This window comes from Perissodus microlepis, chromosome 3 (assembly GCF_051167445.1).
Source record: "Perissodus microlepis isolate ML-2025 ecotype Zambia chromosome 3, ASM5116744v1, whole genome shotgun sequence".
NCBI classification, from domain to species: Eukaryota; Metazoa; Chordata; class Actinopteri; order Cichliformes; family Cichlidae; genus Perissodus; species Perissodus microlepis.
Genome location: NC_140463.1, coordinates 39,895,347 through 39,916,094, shown reverse-complemented (window position 1 = coordinate 39,916,094; position 20,748 = coordinate 39,895,347). Strand labels below are relative to the sequence as shown.

The window sequence follows — 20,748 nt, the reverse complement described above, 5'->3', positions numbered from 1 at the left end:
AGAAAAAATGAGGGATGAGAGAGGAGAAAAAACACCCACTCAAACTGAAAGTGTGCATATGTATGCATGTATATGTATGTGTGTGTGTGTGAGGTTAAAGCCACACACCGGGGTGTTTTTTCTTTTCTTTCCAGCATCACTATGACACAGCTCGTAATACACACACACACAGAAATGCATGCACACATACACACACAGTGGCGTTATGACAAGGTTGATCAAAGACTGAAAGAGCGACAGGCCGATCATCTTTGGTGAAACTACGTCTGTCTCGCTCACCGTGTCACTCTCCACCCCTTTTCTCACACACATGTCTACCTACCAGCAGACCATACACACATGCATTTCACTGCCACTGGGACAGCTCTCCTCGTGATGACAACTTAACAGGTAAAAAGACGGTTTTTGTTCTAATTTCAGTGTTTTTGTTTCTTTAAACAAAGCATTGTGGGGCAGGACTGTTTTTCAGAATACATTTAGAGAAGATTTAACGGTAAAACCCTGGGTCCCAGCATTAGCACAGTTAGCATACTCACACAGAAATGAAACACAGCTGTCCTGTCCAGTCTTAGCTATCATCATTTACCAGTTAATTTAAATTCAGCAAAATTTAAATTCAAGTTGGACTTTTTTTCTTCTTTTTTTTAAACGATTAGATATTTGTAGATTATGTCTAATCTAATTCAGTCTAAATTCAAACATACAACATTTATCCATGAAGAATAGGATATATATTCACAGGAATATGCATTTTATACATTATAAAAGCTGCAAGTCAGTATTATAGTGATTCATAATATGTTTGTACAGCTCTTAAACTTTGAGTAATGACCTAAATATGCAGGCGCGTCTCCTCCTTTCGCATTACTTGGACTGTTTTAATAAAAGCATCACTTTTATGCTTCCACTTAATCTCCTGAAAGTCTGTCTGGTAGGTTCTGCGTGCATTAAATGTTTTGAGCAGCTGAAAAAGTAACTAGAAAATTCTTTTCTTCTTTTATTTTTTTTCTTTTTATATTTTTCAAGTGACAAACTGCACACTGCTAAGTCTCAACATTACTTGTAGCATTTCAGTGTTGTTAGCCACAACATATTGGTGTTTACACCAAACGTGCTCTTATAGAGAGAGGCTTAAAACCACAAGCTTGACTTTGTTCATTGTGAACATTGTTAAGATGAAATCTGGGCCTCTGCTTACCGCTGACCAGTTACATATAAAGTTGTTGTAGTGTAGGTATTAGCCAGACAAACAGCTGCGTGTATTATGAAGTATTTATTGAATGTGGCATTGTGGGGTAACGGTGTGAAACGGCTCTTAGTCAGCTTTTAATGTTTCGACGATATTTGTTGAAGCCGTTAACATCGAGGTGTTGGAAGTTTTGGATTCTGTACTTTTCTGTTTTAAGAATATTTTGGCGATGTTAATCGTTTCCCAGTTGATTTAAATGAGGTGGACCAAACTTTAGATGAAGAGTTTTCCTTGTTGTTGCTATTTTTGTCTTCCTCCGCTTTTGTGACCTTCTTTGACATCTGCAGACAGAACGGGGGCAACAACTGCCTCTTGTGTTGTTTTTTTTAAAGTTAGGAAGTAAGGCTTCAGCGCCTGTGGCAATGATTAAAAAACATATATACAGAACTTTTTTAAATGCTCGGCTTTAAAACCCGTAGTTGAGAAACCACAATTAAGTAACGTTATTATCTTTAAACGACTTAATTAACATTACTCTGGCCTTTTACACTCTTTCTAGAAGAGGAGGTGAAATGAGGAAGCCAAAGAAGCTGCAGTACATGCTACTTTCACCCACAGACATAAGGTGTAAAAGGCAAGGAGGATTTCCAGAAAAATTCTATCATTTGTTCATATAAGTTCAGGCCACGGTAGGTATTCAACGCTACCGAGTGAAGTAAAAGACAAGACGAAATTATTGCGCAAGAATACACCGCCGCCGCGTTTAAATGCAATAAAGTCGCAGACTTTAAAGTCTTATCGTACTCTGTCAACTTTAAGCATTTTGATGCATTCTTACCCCAGTCGGCTTTGCAAAAAGAGCTCATGTCGGGCCTGCGAGTGAACACTGACATTCAATCTTGCAGCACATTTTAGATATGCTCAGTCTTGGCCTCTGCCCTCCACTTACTCTTGACACTGACTTTTTAAATCAGGGAGCGTAGGGTTTTTTTGCTTTGTCGATTTCCCCTTCAAGTATCAAACGCTTTCCAATACTTGCTGCAGAGTCACCTTCCTGAAGCACCACGCTGCTGCTGCACAACTCCGGGTAGGAGCGTGTTGCGTGTTTTTAGTGCGTCTGCCGTAGATTTTAGTTGAACAACCAAAAAGCCCAAATTTGGTTCAGTGACTGAATTTTCTTTCACTTTATTTCCCACACGTGTTCTTACCTGCCATGTGATGTTTTTTTCGACAGCGGTTTTCACTTTGCCATAAAGCTGTGGCAGGTGAAGCATCCGGAAGGCAGTTTTTGTAAGTACAGTGTCTCCCTTCTCAACCATGGAAACCTGTATCTCCCTCTCAGTTGTTGCGGTGGCCTCTCTTACAGTCTGCCTCGCAGGATAACTTGGCCTATGGAAGATTTGCACTTCACCCTAACAGTTGACTTTACGGAGTCTGATAATCATCACCCATTTTCACATTTCCATATCCTGATTGGTCCTTTGTTCAAAGTAACGTATTTGTAAATTGCTGTGACTCAGGGTGGGCTGGGTCATCTGCTGATCAGAAGCTTTGTGGGTCAATCGCTGACTTCTCCAGTTCAAACCCTGAAATTTGCAAGATACAGAACCCTAAACTTGATTGCGAGTACTCATAGTTAAAAAGCGCTTAAAGGCACAGATTAATGTGATATGTGAATTTATATGGGTGAAAACACAATACGTATGTATCAGTCCAGCTACCAGATTCATTCTTCTTTAGCTGCAAACCTGCTGCAGGAATTACGATAAAGGTGGCGAATACTACAATTCATTATTTTGTTTTATACTAGAAAATAATGCGAATGTGGCCCATTTGGAGAGACTTGTTTTCACCTTCAATATTTTCTTACAATTTGTCGTGAAAAATTCTCAATTTTTGCATTAATTTCGTAAAAAAACAAAAGAATAAGACGTGAAAGATTCTGGGCGCCCAAATATTTCTCTCTCATTTAGAGCTGTGTTTTTTGCTCTGCTGCTGTTTCTTGGGTGTTATTGTATTCATACAGACATCAAAGTCACTGTGTAGCGTAAAACAGGTGTTATGAATGCTAAAGAGGTGCACAATGAGGATAACAAGCAAATAAATTCATCATTTAAGAACAAAGAAACACATCAATACAATTAGCAGCAGAGAGAACATAGGTAGATGCAAGCACAAGGTGCTTTTACTCTCTCATAGTTGATGCTATCTAATATGAATGCACCAGTTACTGCCTAACCACTGCTTGTGACCAGTTTCCAGTGGCCTAGCTGATAATCATCAACAGTTCTTCTCATCGGAGGTACTGTGTGGTTGCACTCATATCCTTTAGTACATAAGGGCACCTTTTTAAGTAGTGGATGACATGATACTCTTAACACCTTTTAAAAATCCTTATGAGCTGTAATTTGTTTCCTCTTAACTGTGTCACAGAAAAGTTTTAAAATTCTTTGTCCACTAGGTTATAGTGTAATATATTACATAGAAAACTGATGATAATGTCAGTGTAATTTGTTTTATTCTGATTGTTTAAAAATAATATTTTAATATTGTTACATAGTACCACTTTCTTTAATGAAAGCTTAGTTATACTAGGTTATCTTAATAATAATAGTATATTTAGCACGGGTAAATTAAGGACATTTTATTAAGCATTTCTAGAACTGCAAATCAAAGCCCATTATGAGTTTGATATCTTCAGAGCTCTGTGACAGCCTATCCTGAAGGGTAGTTTATAGGAACTGGGCTATACTGGATATTAAAATGCAACCTACACCCATTTCTCCAAGGTATATATTTCAGTCGCATCAGATTTGGTAAAGTTGCAATTTTCTTTGTGGGGGTTCAGTAAGATTAATGTTGAGTCACTGGTAATGTACGAGTTCGGTTAGCCGATGTAAAAGTGTCAGTTTTGTCTTTCTTTTTGGTTTAGTGTTTCAGCTCTCGCTATTACCTGCGATTAGGAAACTGAAGCCGTTTTCACACACAAACTTTTCTAGAGAATTGCAAAATGTTCCGCCTGCGTTGAACGATCGGACATTCAGCTGCAAAACCCGTGCGGTATCTAATGGCTCCGATTTGAGAATAGCTCTGGTGAATTTACAGCTGTTGATGGGTCGTCCCGTGTCCTGCAGTCTGCACGGTCAACGGCAATGTTCGGCTGGGGGGTACATTTGAGAAGAAAGAAGAAAAAAATAATAATAATTTGGACAGTGTCCCTACTTGACCTTCACCTTTTCGGCGGTTGTTGTGCGACTTCAGCGTTACTGGTTTTCCAGATTTTCCCGAGAATCAACTATCCACAGATTCCAGCTTTTATAAAATTGACAGTACATTTGTAAAGCTGTACATATAAAAATAAAAAAATTTAATTAAAAAAACAACAACAATTTTTTAAATGCGCATATGTGAAGACTATGGCTTCCGGTCTAGATCTGGCCTATTGCAAATTTTGATTTGGTCCACATTTGAATTTATGCTTTTTGGCCTGCCTACCTATAGCTGTAACAAATCGGTCTCTACTGCACCTGAAAGCTTACAAACCGGCTGACAAGTTCATGTTAAAGGGCGACAACATTAAGAGAGGTTAGAAATTGAATACTTACCTACGGAGCATCCATTGGCTGATGACGCGTCGATCTCTCTGACCCAAATCTTGTTGGAGCTGTAGAGGCTTCATCGATCAAAGATCTTTGACTTTTAATGAAATTTCCCACACAGCTGTGGAGTTATCACGGTTAGGCTTGTGAAACCAGCAGCGTGAGACTCGAATATCCAAGAACAAAACTAAAGATTCCTTATTTCACTTTAAGTATTTGATTTTAAATGCCATGTACTTAGCAGGAATAACAAGGCTTGTGAAACAGGTCGCTTCCTTGCACAACTGTATTCAGACTTTATTATTTTGATTGACTGTGATAGGTAAGCAGGTTATTTGATGATGTAAGATGGCTATGATGAGACATGCAATCCACAGTTAATCCAAGCCTGTCAAGAAACACTGTCTGCGACTGTGAAACCGTTTGCTTTCACTACTTAAGTTAGAAGTTAAGGGGATTAATTCTTGTATGTTCTGCATTACGTCGATTCTTCTGCTACAGCATCAGTTGACCCCTGTGACCTTCATGCAAATGGATGTAATTTAAAACAGAGAGCTTTGCAGCTGTGTGCTAAATAGGTTTGAGTCATGATTGTTACTAGCTATGATAGTGTAGCTGGTCTCATTTTTTTACCCGGTGACTCTGTGTGTGTGTCATGTAGTCCCGGAGACATCGTCTGTAACAGGAACTACCACAAAGCCGCTTGTGAGTACTTTCGCAGGTGTCTGTGCATCTTGATATTGATATTTTGTCAACGATATACAGTGCAAAATGAAGTTACTAAACTTTACAGGTATGCAGCTGAGCTCCTTGCTGAAGCTGGATGTAGTTCAACTCGAGAATACTGAGGACTTGTGTAGCAAAAGCAGTAAATACCACTGATTACTGGCCCAGAAAGCCAAGGTGTTAACAGAAGTTGCAGCTTGTGTTACTAAATGGCTTCTTATTGGAGATTTTATCCAATATCCATACGTGGGGATAAGACTTTAAATGATTATATTATTTGGATCATATTAAAGCTCCACATTTAAATATCTATTCACCAGCTCGGCCTTCAGCGAGCATGACCGTAACGTTGTCGTCTGTCTGCACCTATGTACATAAAACATCATGCAGCAGAAAAGTCGATGTTTTGAAAAATCTTTCATCATATTCAAACAGGTTTCATGACTTCTGCAGCTTCTGAAAGGTCGAAACATTCTAATGGGAGATTTCTCAACAGTGTTAGCTTATTATAGCTCTCCATTAATACAAAATATTTTAATTTAAACGTTTTTAAATGAAAATAACTTGTCACTTTTATACTAGGCTAAAGCCTTTTGCGCTTTCTTTTAAGTCGTTAACTTGTGAAGAAGACGAAGAATCACAAATTTTACATGAAAGAGGTCTGTAGCACCTCGAGTACATTTGCACGCAGCGGGGTCTCTGAACATTTTCTCTTCTGCCCTGTGATCTTGTTTTTAAGTAATAAGCTTCTTTTTTTTCCCCTAGTTTGGGGAATGACTAACGCACGAAGAGGAAAATATGCCATATTTCCAGCCTTAGAGGTTTTTGCATGAAATACATCAGTTTTCAGTGTAGTGGTTTTAGAACTTTCCTTCCACTCGCTTTACATTTCAACCAAAGCTGTAGACGTCTGGTGTTTCTGCATTCGTATTGTGAGAATAAACATAGTTGCACATATAAATCAATGGTTAGGACCCAAAAGCTAGAGCGTCACTGCGCTGGTTCTTAAGTGTGCAACTAATACTTTAAAAATAACAACTTTCTGTCAACACTTCAGCTTTTTGTTATAAAAGTCTAATGTACGGTTTGACATTGTTGTAGATGCGGTGTGTTTCTAAATTGTTAATGAAAGGGAAGCTCTCGACTTACACTTTCTGTAGAGAAAATATCTTCTGGTTATTCCGAGACGCTCTCTGCGCATCTTATTATATACTTTAATAAAGGAACGCGTTCCTGTTTCGAAAAACAATCTGTCTCACCTGCTAGTTGTATGCTGAGCAGTTTGGTAGCAGTTTCATTATATACACTGTATGACTTTTTAGGCGATGTTAGATTTTGTCGTAGTAGCACAGAAGATCGACAAGGTTAGTGAGAGGCGCTGTTCAAACGGCATTTTTTTAGTGAAATTGTCTGCTTCGTGTTTGTTTCAAGTTCTCTAATCCATTACGTTCCTCTCTTCCCGCTAGTCATCGCTCTTTTTTTTTTTTATAAGTGACGGAAGACAGACAGAGATACGACTCGGAGAGAAAACACGAGAAAAAAAAAAGTCCAGAAGTGCTCGACTCTTTCCCCCTCCTCTGCTCCCGCAGGTTTTCAGGGTGAATTCAAGAGAAAACTAGAGAAACGTCCCCCGTACATCCTCCTCCGCACTCCCCTTTTATCCTTTCACATTCTTTCATTCACACTTTTTTTTTTAAATTCGGCTGTTTTCTCAAGGTGAATTTATTTATGCAAACACTCGTTTGCATCAGATTCAGACACAACATAAAAAATCTCTGTAATTAAAGGGTCTTTAGAGCAGTTGAGTTTTTTAAGCCCTGAACATAATACGTTAGTGAGGTGAAGAACAATTTTAAATTGTAATAATAACAGTAATAATAAAGCTTTTAGTTTACTGCCCTTTTTAATATTGAAATACATGATTCCATACAACTATAATTTTATGTTGGCATGATCATCAAAGTAGTAATGTTAGGTTAGAGATAAAGAACCTCAGAAACCCACTGTGGTGATTCAAATTCATCTTTACAACTTAAGAAACAGCATAAGTTTAGTAAACTCTGGAGGAGAAGACTCTCCGTGCCAGTTACCAGTTCACTGTACTGCATTTGGTCTTTTGGTATTTGAAAGGCGTCAAAGACAAACATTCAAAAAGATAAAAGATAAAAAAAATAGGGACAGCAATCTCTCTGCACTGTTACAGAAACAGACAGCGTGTGTCGTATTTAAAATCGAGTGTTTAAAATCTGATGAAATGTTTCACTCTGGCCACCACGAAGCTTTGAAAGAACACCTTGTAATTTATAGAAATAAAATATGGGCATTTAACATATATGCTAATGTTGAGGTTGATCTGTCAGACAGTTGAGTAGTTACTGCATTATCTATTATGCATGTTAATACTGAGGTTTCCAGTGTGTAATCGCACTGTACAAGTGACCTCAGCATTAACATGACCACCTACACACTCAGATACTGATTTTGATTGTTGCTGGATTATTGGATCATTCAATACTTATAACAATTCTTCATTTATTACAAAGTCACCCACCTCTCTAAGGACTGGACTTGAAATATTTCCAAATGTGAGCAGTTGGACAGTAAATGTCCCGGCTAGTGTGGCCATTAATCAAACAGGCATCCCAATTTAACTGTCTAGGATACTTTGATAATGCTCAGTTTGTTCAACTTCGTTTTTGTTGATTTAATATGTAGAAAGAAACTCATGCACCTGAAAAATATGCATGAGTTTAATGTTTACACAGATATTTAAAGTAAGAGAGCACATTGGCACAGGTTATATGAGCTGTATATAATTTTATATATATATGACTGCTGACTGTATACACTGTTCAGATCTTATATACTTATACTACATGTGTAAATATATTCCATATATACATGTCAGATTCGCTTCACCTGGATCACTTACAAATCCTTAGTTCACTACTTTTTTGTCTTGTTGTTTTTAACTGCTCATACTTCCAATCCTTATGTTTTTTATACCAACCACAAAGTATTTTATACCTTAGCACTGCCAGTCAGTTAGCCACATAGTATATTTAGATCCTTGGCGGTGACGCAGAAGGCTCATTTTAAATTCACTGTAATATATTTAAGGACTCGAGTCCCTCATGGTCTCGTGTGTGTTAATATGACCGTGTGTGTGTGCGTCTTTGTGGCAAACGTTGCAGCTCACAGAATTGTGGACCTGCCGGTGGTTGTGTCTGAGGTCGTGAGTTGGTGTTTTAAGGTGACTACATGACATAACAAAGGCAGAAAATGACAGATTAGCAGTTAAAGGTACATACTATGTGTGTGTGTGTGTGTGTGTGTGTGTGTGTTTGTGTGTGTGTGTGTGTGTGTGGCTGGTGAGTGGGTGGGTAAGTGGGTGGGGCTGCAGTGTTTAGAGGGTTCCCTGAACCTCATCGTTTGTCGCCGTCTTCCTTCCTGTTTCATTCTTTCTCACTTCCTGTCAGCTGACTCAGCCGGAGAATCTTGATCTGGTAAACATGTATGCTACCGCCTCTGCACACGCACTGCTTCTATATCACACGCACACACACACACACACACACACATAAAGTGTGCTGTAGCTAGACAATGCATGTACATCCATATATACTGAACCACACCATGTGTACCGGAAAGAAACACACAAGTACTTTTAGCACTTGTTACATGGTCAGAGTTGGTTACTGAGCCGTAGAAATACAGCCCATGTAGCAAACCTATAGCTATATGTATATAACATTAAAAACTGTTATTACTCCAGAGTCTGTGACGAACTGCTTTTGAACACACCTCCCCCCTCAAAAAAACCCCCAGCATAAACTAAAAAGCTGAAAACAAATGAAGGGACAGAAAGAAAAGAAGAGGCAGAGATTAAAAAAAAGGAGGCGAAAGAAGAAAGACGGCATGAGAGACAACAAAGTTGGGCGCTCAGTGAGAAAAGAGAAACAAAGAGATAAGGCCAGGCGAAGAGGCGGAAAGAGACACAGAGAGATGGAGGAGGGGGGCAGAGAGATAAAGATAGCTGAAAGGAGGGAGATCCGTCAGCGTTTGTTTCCTCAGGATGTGGTTACCACGACGACGAAAAGGCAGCGAGGCAACATCACTACCCCGCTGGTCCTCTTTGACACCTGCAAGTGTGTGTGAGTGTGAAAGGCAGAGTGTGTGCGCGAGTGCGTGTGTGTACATCTGTTTTCAGTGAGTAAGTAAGTCGGTAAATGAGTGTATCGCTGTGAAAAAGACTATAAGAGCTGTCCATTTTGCTTCAAGTGCGACAGACAGTGTGTGCGTGCATGCGTTAATGTATGTGTGTACTGTCAAAGGATGCACAGTAAGGGGAGAGAGAGAGAGAGGTAGTAGGAAGGACTGTGTGAGAGGTCGAAAATCTGAAAGGGGAAATAATTAGACGAGCAGTCGAGACGGTGGAGAGGCAGAACGAATGATGACAGCAGTAAGAAGAACAATAAGAATCCGAAAAAATGAACAACAGAAGACAAACTTCTGTGAAAAGGAAATTAAGCGGCAAAGACTGGTAAAAAAAGAAAAAAAACGAAAAAAAACCTCAATACGTATACAGTGTATTTGTCGCTTCATCTCATCTTACTTGGTTCTTTCTCTGTCTGACTCACTCAGTGTCCTATTTAGAGCAGAGTGTGGTTTCAAGAAAGAAAGAAGAAAAACCAATGAAGACTTAAAGATTTAATGCAATGTAAATATCTGTACTTGAACAGTATAATGTCAATCACAGTATCAGAAAGAAAAGTGACTGTCATGAAACTGAAGGAGCGTATTAATTTTTCTTTTCAACAAAGCACCGACTGGTAGGAAAATGCCTTTCTCTTCAGTCACTTCTCTGGTTTTCGTGCAGCGTTCGTGCATTTTTCTTTAGACTATGTTCCGGACATTTACTATCTTATTGATGATCTGATTAAATAAGGTGCAAAACTGTGTTAGTGTAAATGCTCAACAGGAATGTGAATGATTAGAAAAATGAAAATGGACATTTAAAAGACGTCTCTAATAGTTAAGAACTGCAGCAGTTTGTGTCACGGCGTGAGACTACCGTTGGCTGATTCACGATGCTTTGTTTTAGAAACAGTAGAGTAAGAAATCATCAGGCCATTTAAAAATAAAGTTAAATAACATGTTGCTAGCTTGATGTTGTGGTTACTAAGTTGATGCATGTGTGAGTCTGTAGGCCTGTTTGAATGACCCAGCTATGTTAGTGCTGCTTGCTTGGTTGTTTTGATTGTAACAAGAACACATGTGGTTTTTAGCTAGCTCAGATTTTGATGTCAGCAAAGATAGAAAGCATAACAATACATGGCATAACTGATCTTTCCTATAGGTTAGTTATCACCACACAAGTCATCTACTTTGCACAGACGGCTAATTGGATACTTGTTTATCAAATTTATGTTTTCATACTTAAGCTGTTTTTGTTACCTTCAGGCACTCTAGCAAAATCCAGAGGCCCATTATGGAGGATCGTTCATCGTCCACCCAGTCTTTCTCCAACCTCAACCACCACCGCCATCGTCCATCGTTTTCTCTCACCTTTGCCAACTGTCAAGGCTCTGAAGCGGGATATCTGTCATCTCAGCCTGGCCAGGATCCTCTGGAGCAGTACGAGTGTAGAGGGGAAGAATCCACTGCTTCGTTCCTGACATCAAACGCCTCCTCTGTGACGAGGAAGACGAGTACTGGGGGGGACAGAGTGTTCCTAAGCACGAGTGCCAGCAGTTTGGATGGAGATGCTAGTTTTGGCCACCTTGATGGAGACGGTGCCTTAGGCAGCCATTTTGACGACTCTTGGTATGGCAAAAAGGAAGCTTGGGAGGATAAGGATAGTTGTGAAAGCACCACAGATGGGAAAGGTGATTGTTACAGTAACACAAATGATGTTTTTTACACGATAAACTGTCCGAGTGAGGAAGGAGCGAGGCGTAGAGTCAGAGCACCCTATAATAATTATGCTCACGTAAAGAGTGAGCCTAAAAGTGACACTGTGGTTTACAACAGGGAGGGTAACGTTAGCCACTTTCCTAAACAAACTGCGTCTTGCAACAGAACTGGTACTGTCAGCTTTAATGACAGCAGTGTAGATTATTGTATGATGGACGCAAGAACAAGTGACAATTATTTAGGGAGAGACGACAATTATGGGCCCAATTGTGGCTCAGGTGAGGTTCAGTTTCAGCCAGCAGAGGCTGAGGGACATTGGCTTAATGTCTCTCCCTCAAGTCAGGGAGAGGCGAGGTGGAGAGCATCAGCGGTCAACCACGCGCTGGCCTCAGGGGCCCTCCCGCAGAGATCGCTTATCGGCATCAACAGCAGGACATACACTCAGAAACTGGATTCCTTCTCTGAGGCCTTTCTCTCCCAGCGAAAGAGAAGATTTCCTGTGATACCCGGTGGAGATCCCTCTGGACAAATCTGGGAATTTGGAGTAGGGAGAGGCGAAACCCCAGGACTGGTCAAGTCAAGGCAAAGCTGTGCTTTTGACTCAGACTCCTATCTGCCTCCCTCTTCCTCTTCTTCTTCTTCCCCTGCTCACCCCTCCTCTCTTCCATCTTTCCCCTCTCCTCCCACGTCCTCTCACTTCATGCCTTCTGTTCTTAGCCCTCCTCCCACACCTTTACCGCCTCCACCCCACTCGCCCTCCAAAATGGACTCGCCCAGTGGATACGGGGGCACCGGACATTCAGTCTCTCAGGGAGAATCACTTGGTATGCTCCAGTTTTTTGCCTCCCGCATCTCATCCGCACCTTCTGTCCACTCCTCTGGGATGATATGGAAGCTTCCACTGCTGTCGCACAGCTTTCCACAGTCATCTGGTGACCCCGGGAACATTGAATGCAACGTAAGAGCCTCCCATGGTGACGACTATGGCAACATGACAGGTATCGTATAGCTTTTTTTTTTTTTTTTTTTTTAAATGAAAGAATGAAGTAAGAATCCAGAAGAATACATTTCAAGCTTGAAGGATAAAGACCATCCGCAGGGTAAGAGGGGGATTTTTATTATAGTTTATTCGACTGTTTGAGAAAAAAGAATCAGGTTTTTTCCCCTGTAGAGGTCAATTTTTAAGATTTTGTTTTATTTCACTTCTTTAACTTTCAGACTAAAATAAAATATCAAATACACATTTAGTTATTCATTTTTTTAACATTTGTGCTTTTAGATATTTATGCAAATTAATGCATATTAAATGAGATAGTGTCTAATTTGCATATATAAACATACAGTTTTAGGAAAAAAACTGCTCTTAGCTTTGTCTTTAAATACTAGTTTTACACTAATATGACATTTTACAGCACATATATTTAAAAGAAACTTTCTTAAATTACATTTTTCAGTAGAACTGACTGAATTTTTAGGAGAATTTACTTTAAATTAATTTTCCACTTGTATTCAAGTCTGTAAGGTTTCTATTTAAAATAAACTGTACACATTCACAGCCTGTTTTATAAAGCATCCTTTTCCCAAGAACTGGCAGGCTGCTGACAGTTTTACTGTAGTACTGATTTACTAATCGATAAAAACAAAATCCCCTTAGTCAATACGTTTGAGTCTAATATGACAATGAAATGAACAAACCAACTTTTAATCTGGCTTCATATTATGTTCAGACTTGTGTTGTGGAAGGTGGTGTATTTTTAGAAACACAAAGGAAAAATTGCCTGAGTCTAAGTAAACAGCGATTTATTTTTTTTTTACCTTCTTCCCATGTTGTGTCCCCTTTAATTACCTTTATTTTCCCCACTTATCAAAAACCACAGGTTAATGCCCACATGTAAATTTACGGGACATGTGGGTTTTTGTAGGTGTGCGTGTTAAGTTTCCCATTTCCCTTATGCAAATCAGGGTTTCACTTTTCACATTTTCACAACCAGAACCATTCGTAATAGATGCATTTCATACATACATTTGAAAACAAGCTCGTCAAAAATGAGCAGAGTTTAAATGCGGGTTTTTCTTGAAACTTGATCGTTGTTTTTCTACGTAACAGAGAGACTTTAGTGTTACTTTCTCACTTTTTTCTCGCTTTTGTTGGTGCACAGATATTAATGACTTTTTGATGATTTTGTTTGTCTGTGTCTGCTTGCCTTGGAATTAGACAGTCAGACAAATCAGTAAATAATAAAGCCCTGGCAGCCTCATTATTTGCGTGCACACTCACTGCACTCCCTTTACTAATTTCTTCCTCCCGATTATGTTTTTCTAGCCGCACACGACATTCTTCAGTCTCCTGAATCAACCCTGCTTACGCCCTCTTCCCATCGTTTATCCCTTCACCAGTCCAGAGCCCTATGCTCCTCCAGTGGTCCATCCCCCAATTCCCCTTTCCATCTTCCCTCTCATCCCCATCATCCGTCTGGGGAACATCACGAGACATCAGAAAAGACGTCTCCTCATGTTCTCACCCAGAAAGTAAGGAATGGACCCGCCAGTCTAAACCAGTCAAATCTGCAGGTATAGCACACTTACCACCACGTGAAATAATTAGAGACGTTTTAAACATATGCATTGATACTCAGGGAAATTGTTTCGTTCAGTTTGCTGGGTTTCAGACAACAAAAGCAATATCAGCTTTGTCTTCACATATCCAGGACTGTGAGGTCCAGCTTTGGTCTGCATTAAGACTAATCAGGTTCTCAGGTTGTAGGATTGCATAAAAAATAAAACCTCAGATGATGGATAACCTACATTAGAATATATAATTTTATATATGTTGCTAAATCATACTTGAGAACATCTTTGCATGCAAAATTTTACAAGATCAATTTTGAGCCTTGTTATTGTTCTCTATGTTAGAGTATTGAGGCACAAAATTACCTATCCATTACAGAAGTAGTACAGACGCAAACTTCATGTCTCATTGAAGATGTGAAACTAAAAGAAAACATATGTAATAAAAAATATAAGCCGTAGCATGCTGCTGTGTTTTAATTGACACATTTTCTCACCGTTCCTCTTCCATGGCCCAAACTCAGGAGATCAGTTAGCGAGGAGGCAGGCGAGACTCGCTACAGCTGGAGAGGCGTCGCAGTCAAAGTGGGCGGATGCCTAAATGCTTCTTTGTCAAGAAATTACGTTAGCTCCAACTGCATTACTGCTTCTAAAACCACAGCTTTAGTCTGGGTTTTTATTTTTAGACATGTTGAGTAGATAAACTGTGTAAATGAGACAGACATGGAAATGGTGATAGGCCTGTTGTTCGCTTTAAGTTAGAGTAGGCTGTTGCTCAGGCACCCTTCATATTTGTCTCGGCGTACATGAGAACACACATGATCATTCAGCATGCGTGATGTTGGCCTTTTCTCTGTATTTGTAGCACAGAAGTATCTCTGATCCCGTCAGCTCTTACACTTAGACCACTGTGCAGATGTTTCTAAAGTCTCGCCCCAAAATGTTAGATTATCGTGCCTTAGATCATCAAGGATATCAGTCTCATTTTTTTCCTTTTGTTCTCAAAGCAACAAGACAAGCCAGTCTACACCGGAAAGCCTTTCCCCAGCCTGCTTCGCTCCTGCAGAGGACTGAAGAGGGTTTCTTACACCCCTTATCCGCTCCTCAATCCTGCCCGCAGAGGAACTGGGCTCTTCTCCTCCATTTCAGGTCTCCATCACAGAGAGGAAGGAACAGCGTGTGGAGAAGAGGGCGAAGAGGAGTGCAGCGTGTTTCCGTAAGTAAAGTGCTAAATATCAGAAGAGTAGTGGCAGCAATACAACAGTTGTTACTGTACTGCTGGCTAGGATAATAGTTATAGAGAATCAGAGCTACAGATGTTTTGTTACTGAGAAAGCATTAACACATCAACGGATATATATTTAGGTACTTTAAAGTTTCTCTTTTTGTTCCCCTGCTTCCAGATTTGTCAATGTGGGTCCAGATTTCCAGGCTAATCTTCCTCCATGCTTAGCCGATGGCAAACAGTCAGGGCTGCGGTCACCAGACGAAGAGTCCCTTAAGGAACAGTTACTCTGGAAACCATTGGACAAGAAAGAAGAAACTGGTGACTTACCAGGTCAAGGTAAGCAGCACACAAAAATACAGTCCAGCTCAGGACAGTGACTGCACTTTTAAATTTTGTTGAATTCAAGGACTTTCAACATTTTAGGGAAGCTAAAATGTCAGGGCTGAACTCAAAACAAGTGGATATAAGTGAGCAAAATAATAAAGTGTCTCTAAAATGAACTGGTACTGAACTGATTAAAATTTACTGGGTTTATCTGTGTTTATGCTCAGTGGAGAAGCTGCTGTCCATGTGCAGTTCCAGCTGCCTACCAGGGGGAGGCAGTAACTCAGAGCTGGCTCTGCACTGTCTGCACTCTTGCCAGGGAGACACAATGGTAGGAAGTCTTTCTTCCTTTTCTTTATCCTTTTCTTTTTTCTTTCTTTCTTGGCAATGTTGCATCCCTCATTTTTTGTTCTCTCCATCTTCCGCCACTCCCTCCTATGCAGGCAACACTGGAGATGCTGTTGTTCTCACAGCCGTCACCAGCAGGAGACTACCACTACTCTGGTAACCTTTGACCTCAGTTTAACTCACCTGCTTAGATGACTCTTTGGATTGACAGTGTCTAGTTACCCAGAAAACAGTCGTTTCTCAGAAAAAGAATACCATTTACATGGACTAAGCATACCTACTTGTAACATTAAAAACAATAGTTTTTTGTTTTATGAAAATGATATGTTAGTATCATGCTGGCATAAAACTATGGACATGTTGCATGACTTTTTATTCTGCCCACCACTACTCCAACCCAACTTTTTACTTGATGATGACGATGATGATAATTACTATTATTATTATTAATATTATTGTTTTGCTGTTATGCATATAAAAAATGTTCTTGTTGGTGAATGCTTGCCTCTGAGGAAAACAAAAATTGTCTTTGCAACAGCAAAGTCCAATAGTGGTATTACTTGTAGGGGTTTGATTGGAGGGGTTGATGTGTCTATAGCCATCTATATCAGAAGATTAAAAGAAGTCACATGATCTGGACATGGGTCTGTGTTCAGATGGGATACAGTTTTTCTAACTAACTATCTAAATAACAAGGTAACGGCAAAAAGCGGTGAAGCAAAACTAGCTATCGTAGGCATTTACCTCTTGTGTTTCTCTGAAACACTAGAGAATGTGAGACAGCAAAGGCGGAACAATTCTCACTGTGCGTACAATGAAGGCATTGTAGCAGCTCAGACTTCTCTCTATCTACCTCAATCACATACCACAGCCCCTCCTCCTTGCCTGGTGCTTTTAAATCCACTAAGAACCATGTAAAGTACAGAATGGACATTGTTTTGCATGGTAGTACCCATGTGTTCCTCTAAATGCAGGCAGTACTGTTCACAGAGACAGACTGCAGACTTACTGTTCATCTATTTGTCTTTCACTGTCAAGTTACTACATGTGGTAGCATTGCTTAATATGTTACTGTGACCCTGTAGTATTTCCTTTGATTTCTCATGCACCTTTTGTCCCTTCCCACTCTTTTGTTGTGTGTAGGCTGTGATCTTTGGACAGATACTGAAAAGACTCTCTTCGGTGACGCTCTCGGGACTTATGGAAAAGACTTTTCACTCATACAGAAAATGGTAAAACACAACAAACGGTTGTTGTTTGTGCAACACGATGACACACGGCACCATAATCACGGTCACATAATCAGCCAGCAGTTTACTGAGATAAAAATAATTATTTGTGGGTCAAATCAGCGCATAGAATGAAAAACAGAACATCAGCACCACAAGTATTCTGCTGGTTACTTCAGGGTGAAACAGTATTTTCCTCAGATGCAATTTTCTTCTTCTTCTTGCCTATACCTGTTCAGTTTTTGGTGTTTCACCATGCATATTACTGGACTGCATCGTCTTCCCCAAAGGGTATTTTGGCACTTCAAGGATCAAATTACTAACCTTGCTGTTCATACACAAAAGGCAGTGGCTTCACCGCCTGAGCCATCAGCGAGTCAAGTACATGTTGCAACTCGATTCACAAGAGCAGCAGTTTGCACACGAAAAGTCTGGAAGAAATATCTGAATGTGTCAGGTGATTTTTTCTTCCTGACACATGTCAGTTCATAGGGTCTTTTTAGCCATATTTACAGCAGAAGCATAGACTGATTTTATATTCCTGTGTCACGGTGTAAGATATATGTTATGTGGCAATAAATCGAGATTGGTATGTGTGTGTGTGTTTCAGGTGAGGACTAAGACAGTGTGTCAATGTGTCGAGTTTTACTACCTGAGCAAAAGGCTGCAGGACAAGCAGAAGAAACAGAAGGAGGAGGACGAGCGACGAGATGTAGAGCTGGATCAGCAGAAAAGTGTAAGAAACACTAAAAGAAGCCACAAGGAACTTAAAATTGCATTTTTTCCCCCCTTTTGTCAACATGTTCTGTTTATTTCTTTTGCATTTGAATGCCCCATGTCCGGCTTTCTTTCTCCCTGTTGTTAGTTCCTGTGGTGGTTTGTCTGTTCTCATGATATTATAGATTAGAAGCTAATAGGATACAGGGTATTTGGACTATTCGTGTTGTCTAACATTAAATGCGTCACATGAATGGAGCTCACAAGTCAGAGAATGATAACTCTTAAGTGCTCCTGTTACTTTAGGTGACGCCCATCTGTCAGCCAGTGGACAAACAGTTTGCTCTGGAGGGGGCTGTTCCTGTGACCCCATTGGCTAGCTTCTTCCCCTGCAAGTTGTGTGGCAAGTAAGTAGCACCAGTCATAAGAAAGGAAGCTTGCAACAAAATTTTTTCTGTGTTTGGCATCAGGGCAAACAAACAGATGGTTTTCATTGTCAAGCATTCTTTTAAATTCCGTCGTTCCCTCCCCTCCTTGTTTGCTCCAGAATGTTCTACAAAATCAAGTCCCGTAACGCTCACATGAAGATCCATCGCCAGCCTCAGGAGGACTGGACCGACAGGCGGCTGCAGCACCAGCTCCTCACCCAGCGTCTGGCCCTCAGTCGTCCCACCAACCTCATGCCCACCCCAGCTAGTAATCTGCTCCCAGCCCAAGCTCCGGCTCCAGCATTTACCTCCTCTGATTTTGCCGGAACGAGCAGCAACAGTATTGTAGACAGCGTCCACAATTCTGTGACCAATAACAACCCCGGCGTTCCCAGCAACGCTAACGTCCTAGATCCCAGCACGGTTGTATCTTATAGCAGCATTGCTCCTCCAGACTCTCATGGGATCGCCAGTATTGATGGCAGTGACTCAAATCAAAGAGAGCCCACCACTGTCTTACCCTTCCATCAGTCATGGGGCTCCTTCGGACATCCTCCAGACCAAAGTGCCTTCTACTGCAACACAGGGGGTAAGGAGGATGTTGGAGCTGAGACAGTGGGGGGGAAACAGACAACTAACTGGCAGTAGTGGTCAACTATCCCACAAGCATTACCACCACTAAAGTCTGAAACGTATTCAAACTTTGTGTTTAAGTTCAAACTCGTGTTTTATTCAAACTTAAGTACTTTTATGAAACATTATCAAAAGATACATTTTTGCTGTAAATCCTGTACTTAAAGGTGTTACATATTTAATTGTTTGATAAGCATTTGATGTTTGAATAAATGTTTAAATTGAGGATTGTTTTTTAATCATTCTGTATTTGTTTAAATGGAATAAATGAAACCTTTTTTTTAGGTGTAAATTTTTATTCTTTTATTCTACAACGGTTTGTCTTATATTGGTACGATCAGTTGTTAAGCTCCTTTGTGCCTCTCTCGAGACCACCTTTCTTCTGATTGACTGCTCCACATAAAAGGCAGGCAGCAGGTGTGTGAGGCTGTGTGCATGAGATGACCACATTAGTGTTATTTTTCTTTCTGACATTATCCAAAACCGAGACCAGAAAATAATTTATTTAGAGTATTGTCAGGTAATTCATCACGTCTCCTTGAGCCACAGTGACTCTCCCCTTATTTCAAAAATACCTTCGACTTTAAGGTTTAAAATTCAAGCAGGGACTGCAAAGGTAGACGTTAGTGAACACAACCACAGACACACAAACACACACACACAGAGCACCTTGAAAGGGTTTGATATAACACCATAATGGGCTAATATTGACCTTGAGAGACCATCTTCTCTCTTACAGCCGTCTGAGTGCACACAATTGTCCCGTTGATGGTTAACTACAGTGACTCTGTGTGCATAAGTGTGTGTTTGTGAGGGAGAGAGTGCATGTTGTTTTTCATAGAAACTGACAGGAAAAGAGAAACTGTGCGAGGGTTAAGGATGATATTAAAACTCCTCCATCCAAGGCTGTCTTTTTGAAAACGGCACAAAAAGACAACTCGGAAAAAGCAGATTTTCATATTTCTTTTCTCTGTCCCGTGTTTATTTCTCAAGCGACTGGGTCAGCTTTGGTCCACCAGGTGCTGAGTTTTCTTTGGTCCGCTATCTTAGTGAGAACTATTACCATCAACAGAGCGATTAGTGTGTTTACAAAGGGTCCCTGTTTGTTTGTTCGTGGATATATCATTCTGTCCTTCTAGGTGCACTTGTTTAAAACACTTGGGAGCAGGTACTCAGTGATACTGAATATCTTTGTTTCGTTTTTCATGTATTCGTATTGGAGAATTCCATGCTTGACCCTGTTTTTGCCCCTGATAATAGTTAACAAAGGCCTTTGAAGTGAAACGCTCCCTCCTCCTGACAAAAGTCCAACATCTCTGGCACATTTTTGTCTGCTCTTCTTTTGGCATAACGACGTCTAACTACTTTTAGAGTGTGAGCTGTATCTCCTTTCTGTATCTTTTGCACATATCCTCCTGCAGAGACAAAGCATTATCATCATATTTCTAATATGAAACAGGTTCATATTAAGCAGGGGAGACAAAATGAGCCTTTCGTTCACTCTTATGTTGAGGAGAAGGGGAAGCAGGAGCAACAGTGTTGGCCTTTTTCAACGAGTAAGAGAAAGTGAGAGTGCACTGGCTTGTAGATAATGGGGAGAGGGGGAGCAGACCAATGAGGACAGAGAAGTGGGACTGAGGAGAGAATAAACAAGTTTCTGAGCAGTATCCATTCGCCTATTCATAGCGAGCAGCCCCCACCACATCGCAACCGTTCCAGCTTTCTCTCATGTGGCGTGCTTCTATTTTTCCCAGGCCACAATGGAAACGGTAAATAAAAAACAACTTGTTCAGTCACTTTGCTGTTGTGACAGGCATAGAAATGCCTCAGCACTAAAACTGCA

At 40.3% G+C, this 20,748-nt stretch overlaps 1 protein-coding gene across 2 annotated transcripts; it reads left to right on the top strand.

Annotated features, from left to right (window-relative positions):
• The first annotated feature begins 242 nt into the window (after nt 1-242).
• On the top strand, nt 243-19,163 carry LOC146391445 (uncharacterized). 2 transcript variants are annotated; one of them, XM_084924412.1, is made up of 11 exons: nt 243-390; nt 10,978-12,428; nt 13,754-14,001; nt 15,006-15,214; nt 15,402-15,562; nt 15,778-15,881; nt 15,994-16,054; nt 17,042-17,130; nt 17,738-17,863; nt 18,151-18,251; nt 18,392-19,163. In XM_084924412.1, exons 2-11 carry the CDS (start codon nt 11,006-11,008, stop codon nt 18,918-18,920), a joined length of 3,051 nt encoding a protein of 1,016 aa, XP_084780538.1. In that variant the 5' UTR covers nt 243-390; nt 10,978-11,005; the 3' UTR covers nt 18,921-19,163. The 2 variants fall into 2 exon arrangements, with proteins under 2 accessions (XP_084780538.1, XP_084780539.1); XM_084924413.1 differs by lacking the exon at nt 243-390 and adding an exon at nt 9,540-10,057.
• Nucleotides 19,164-20,748: the final 1,585 nt, after the last annotated feature.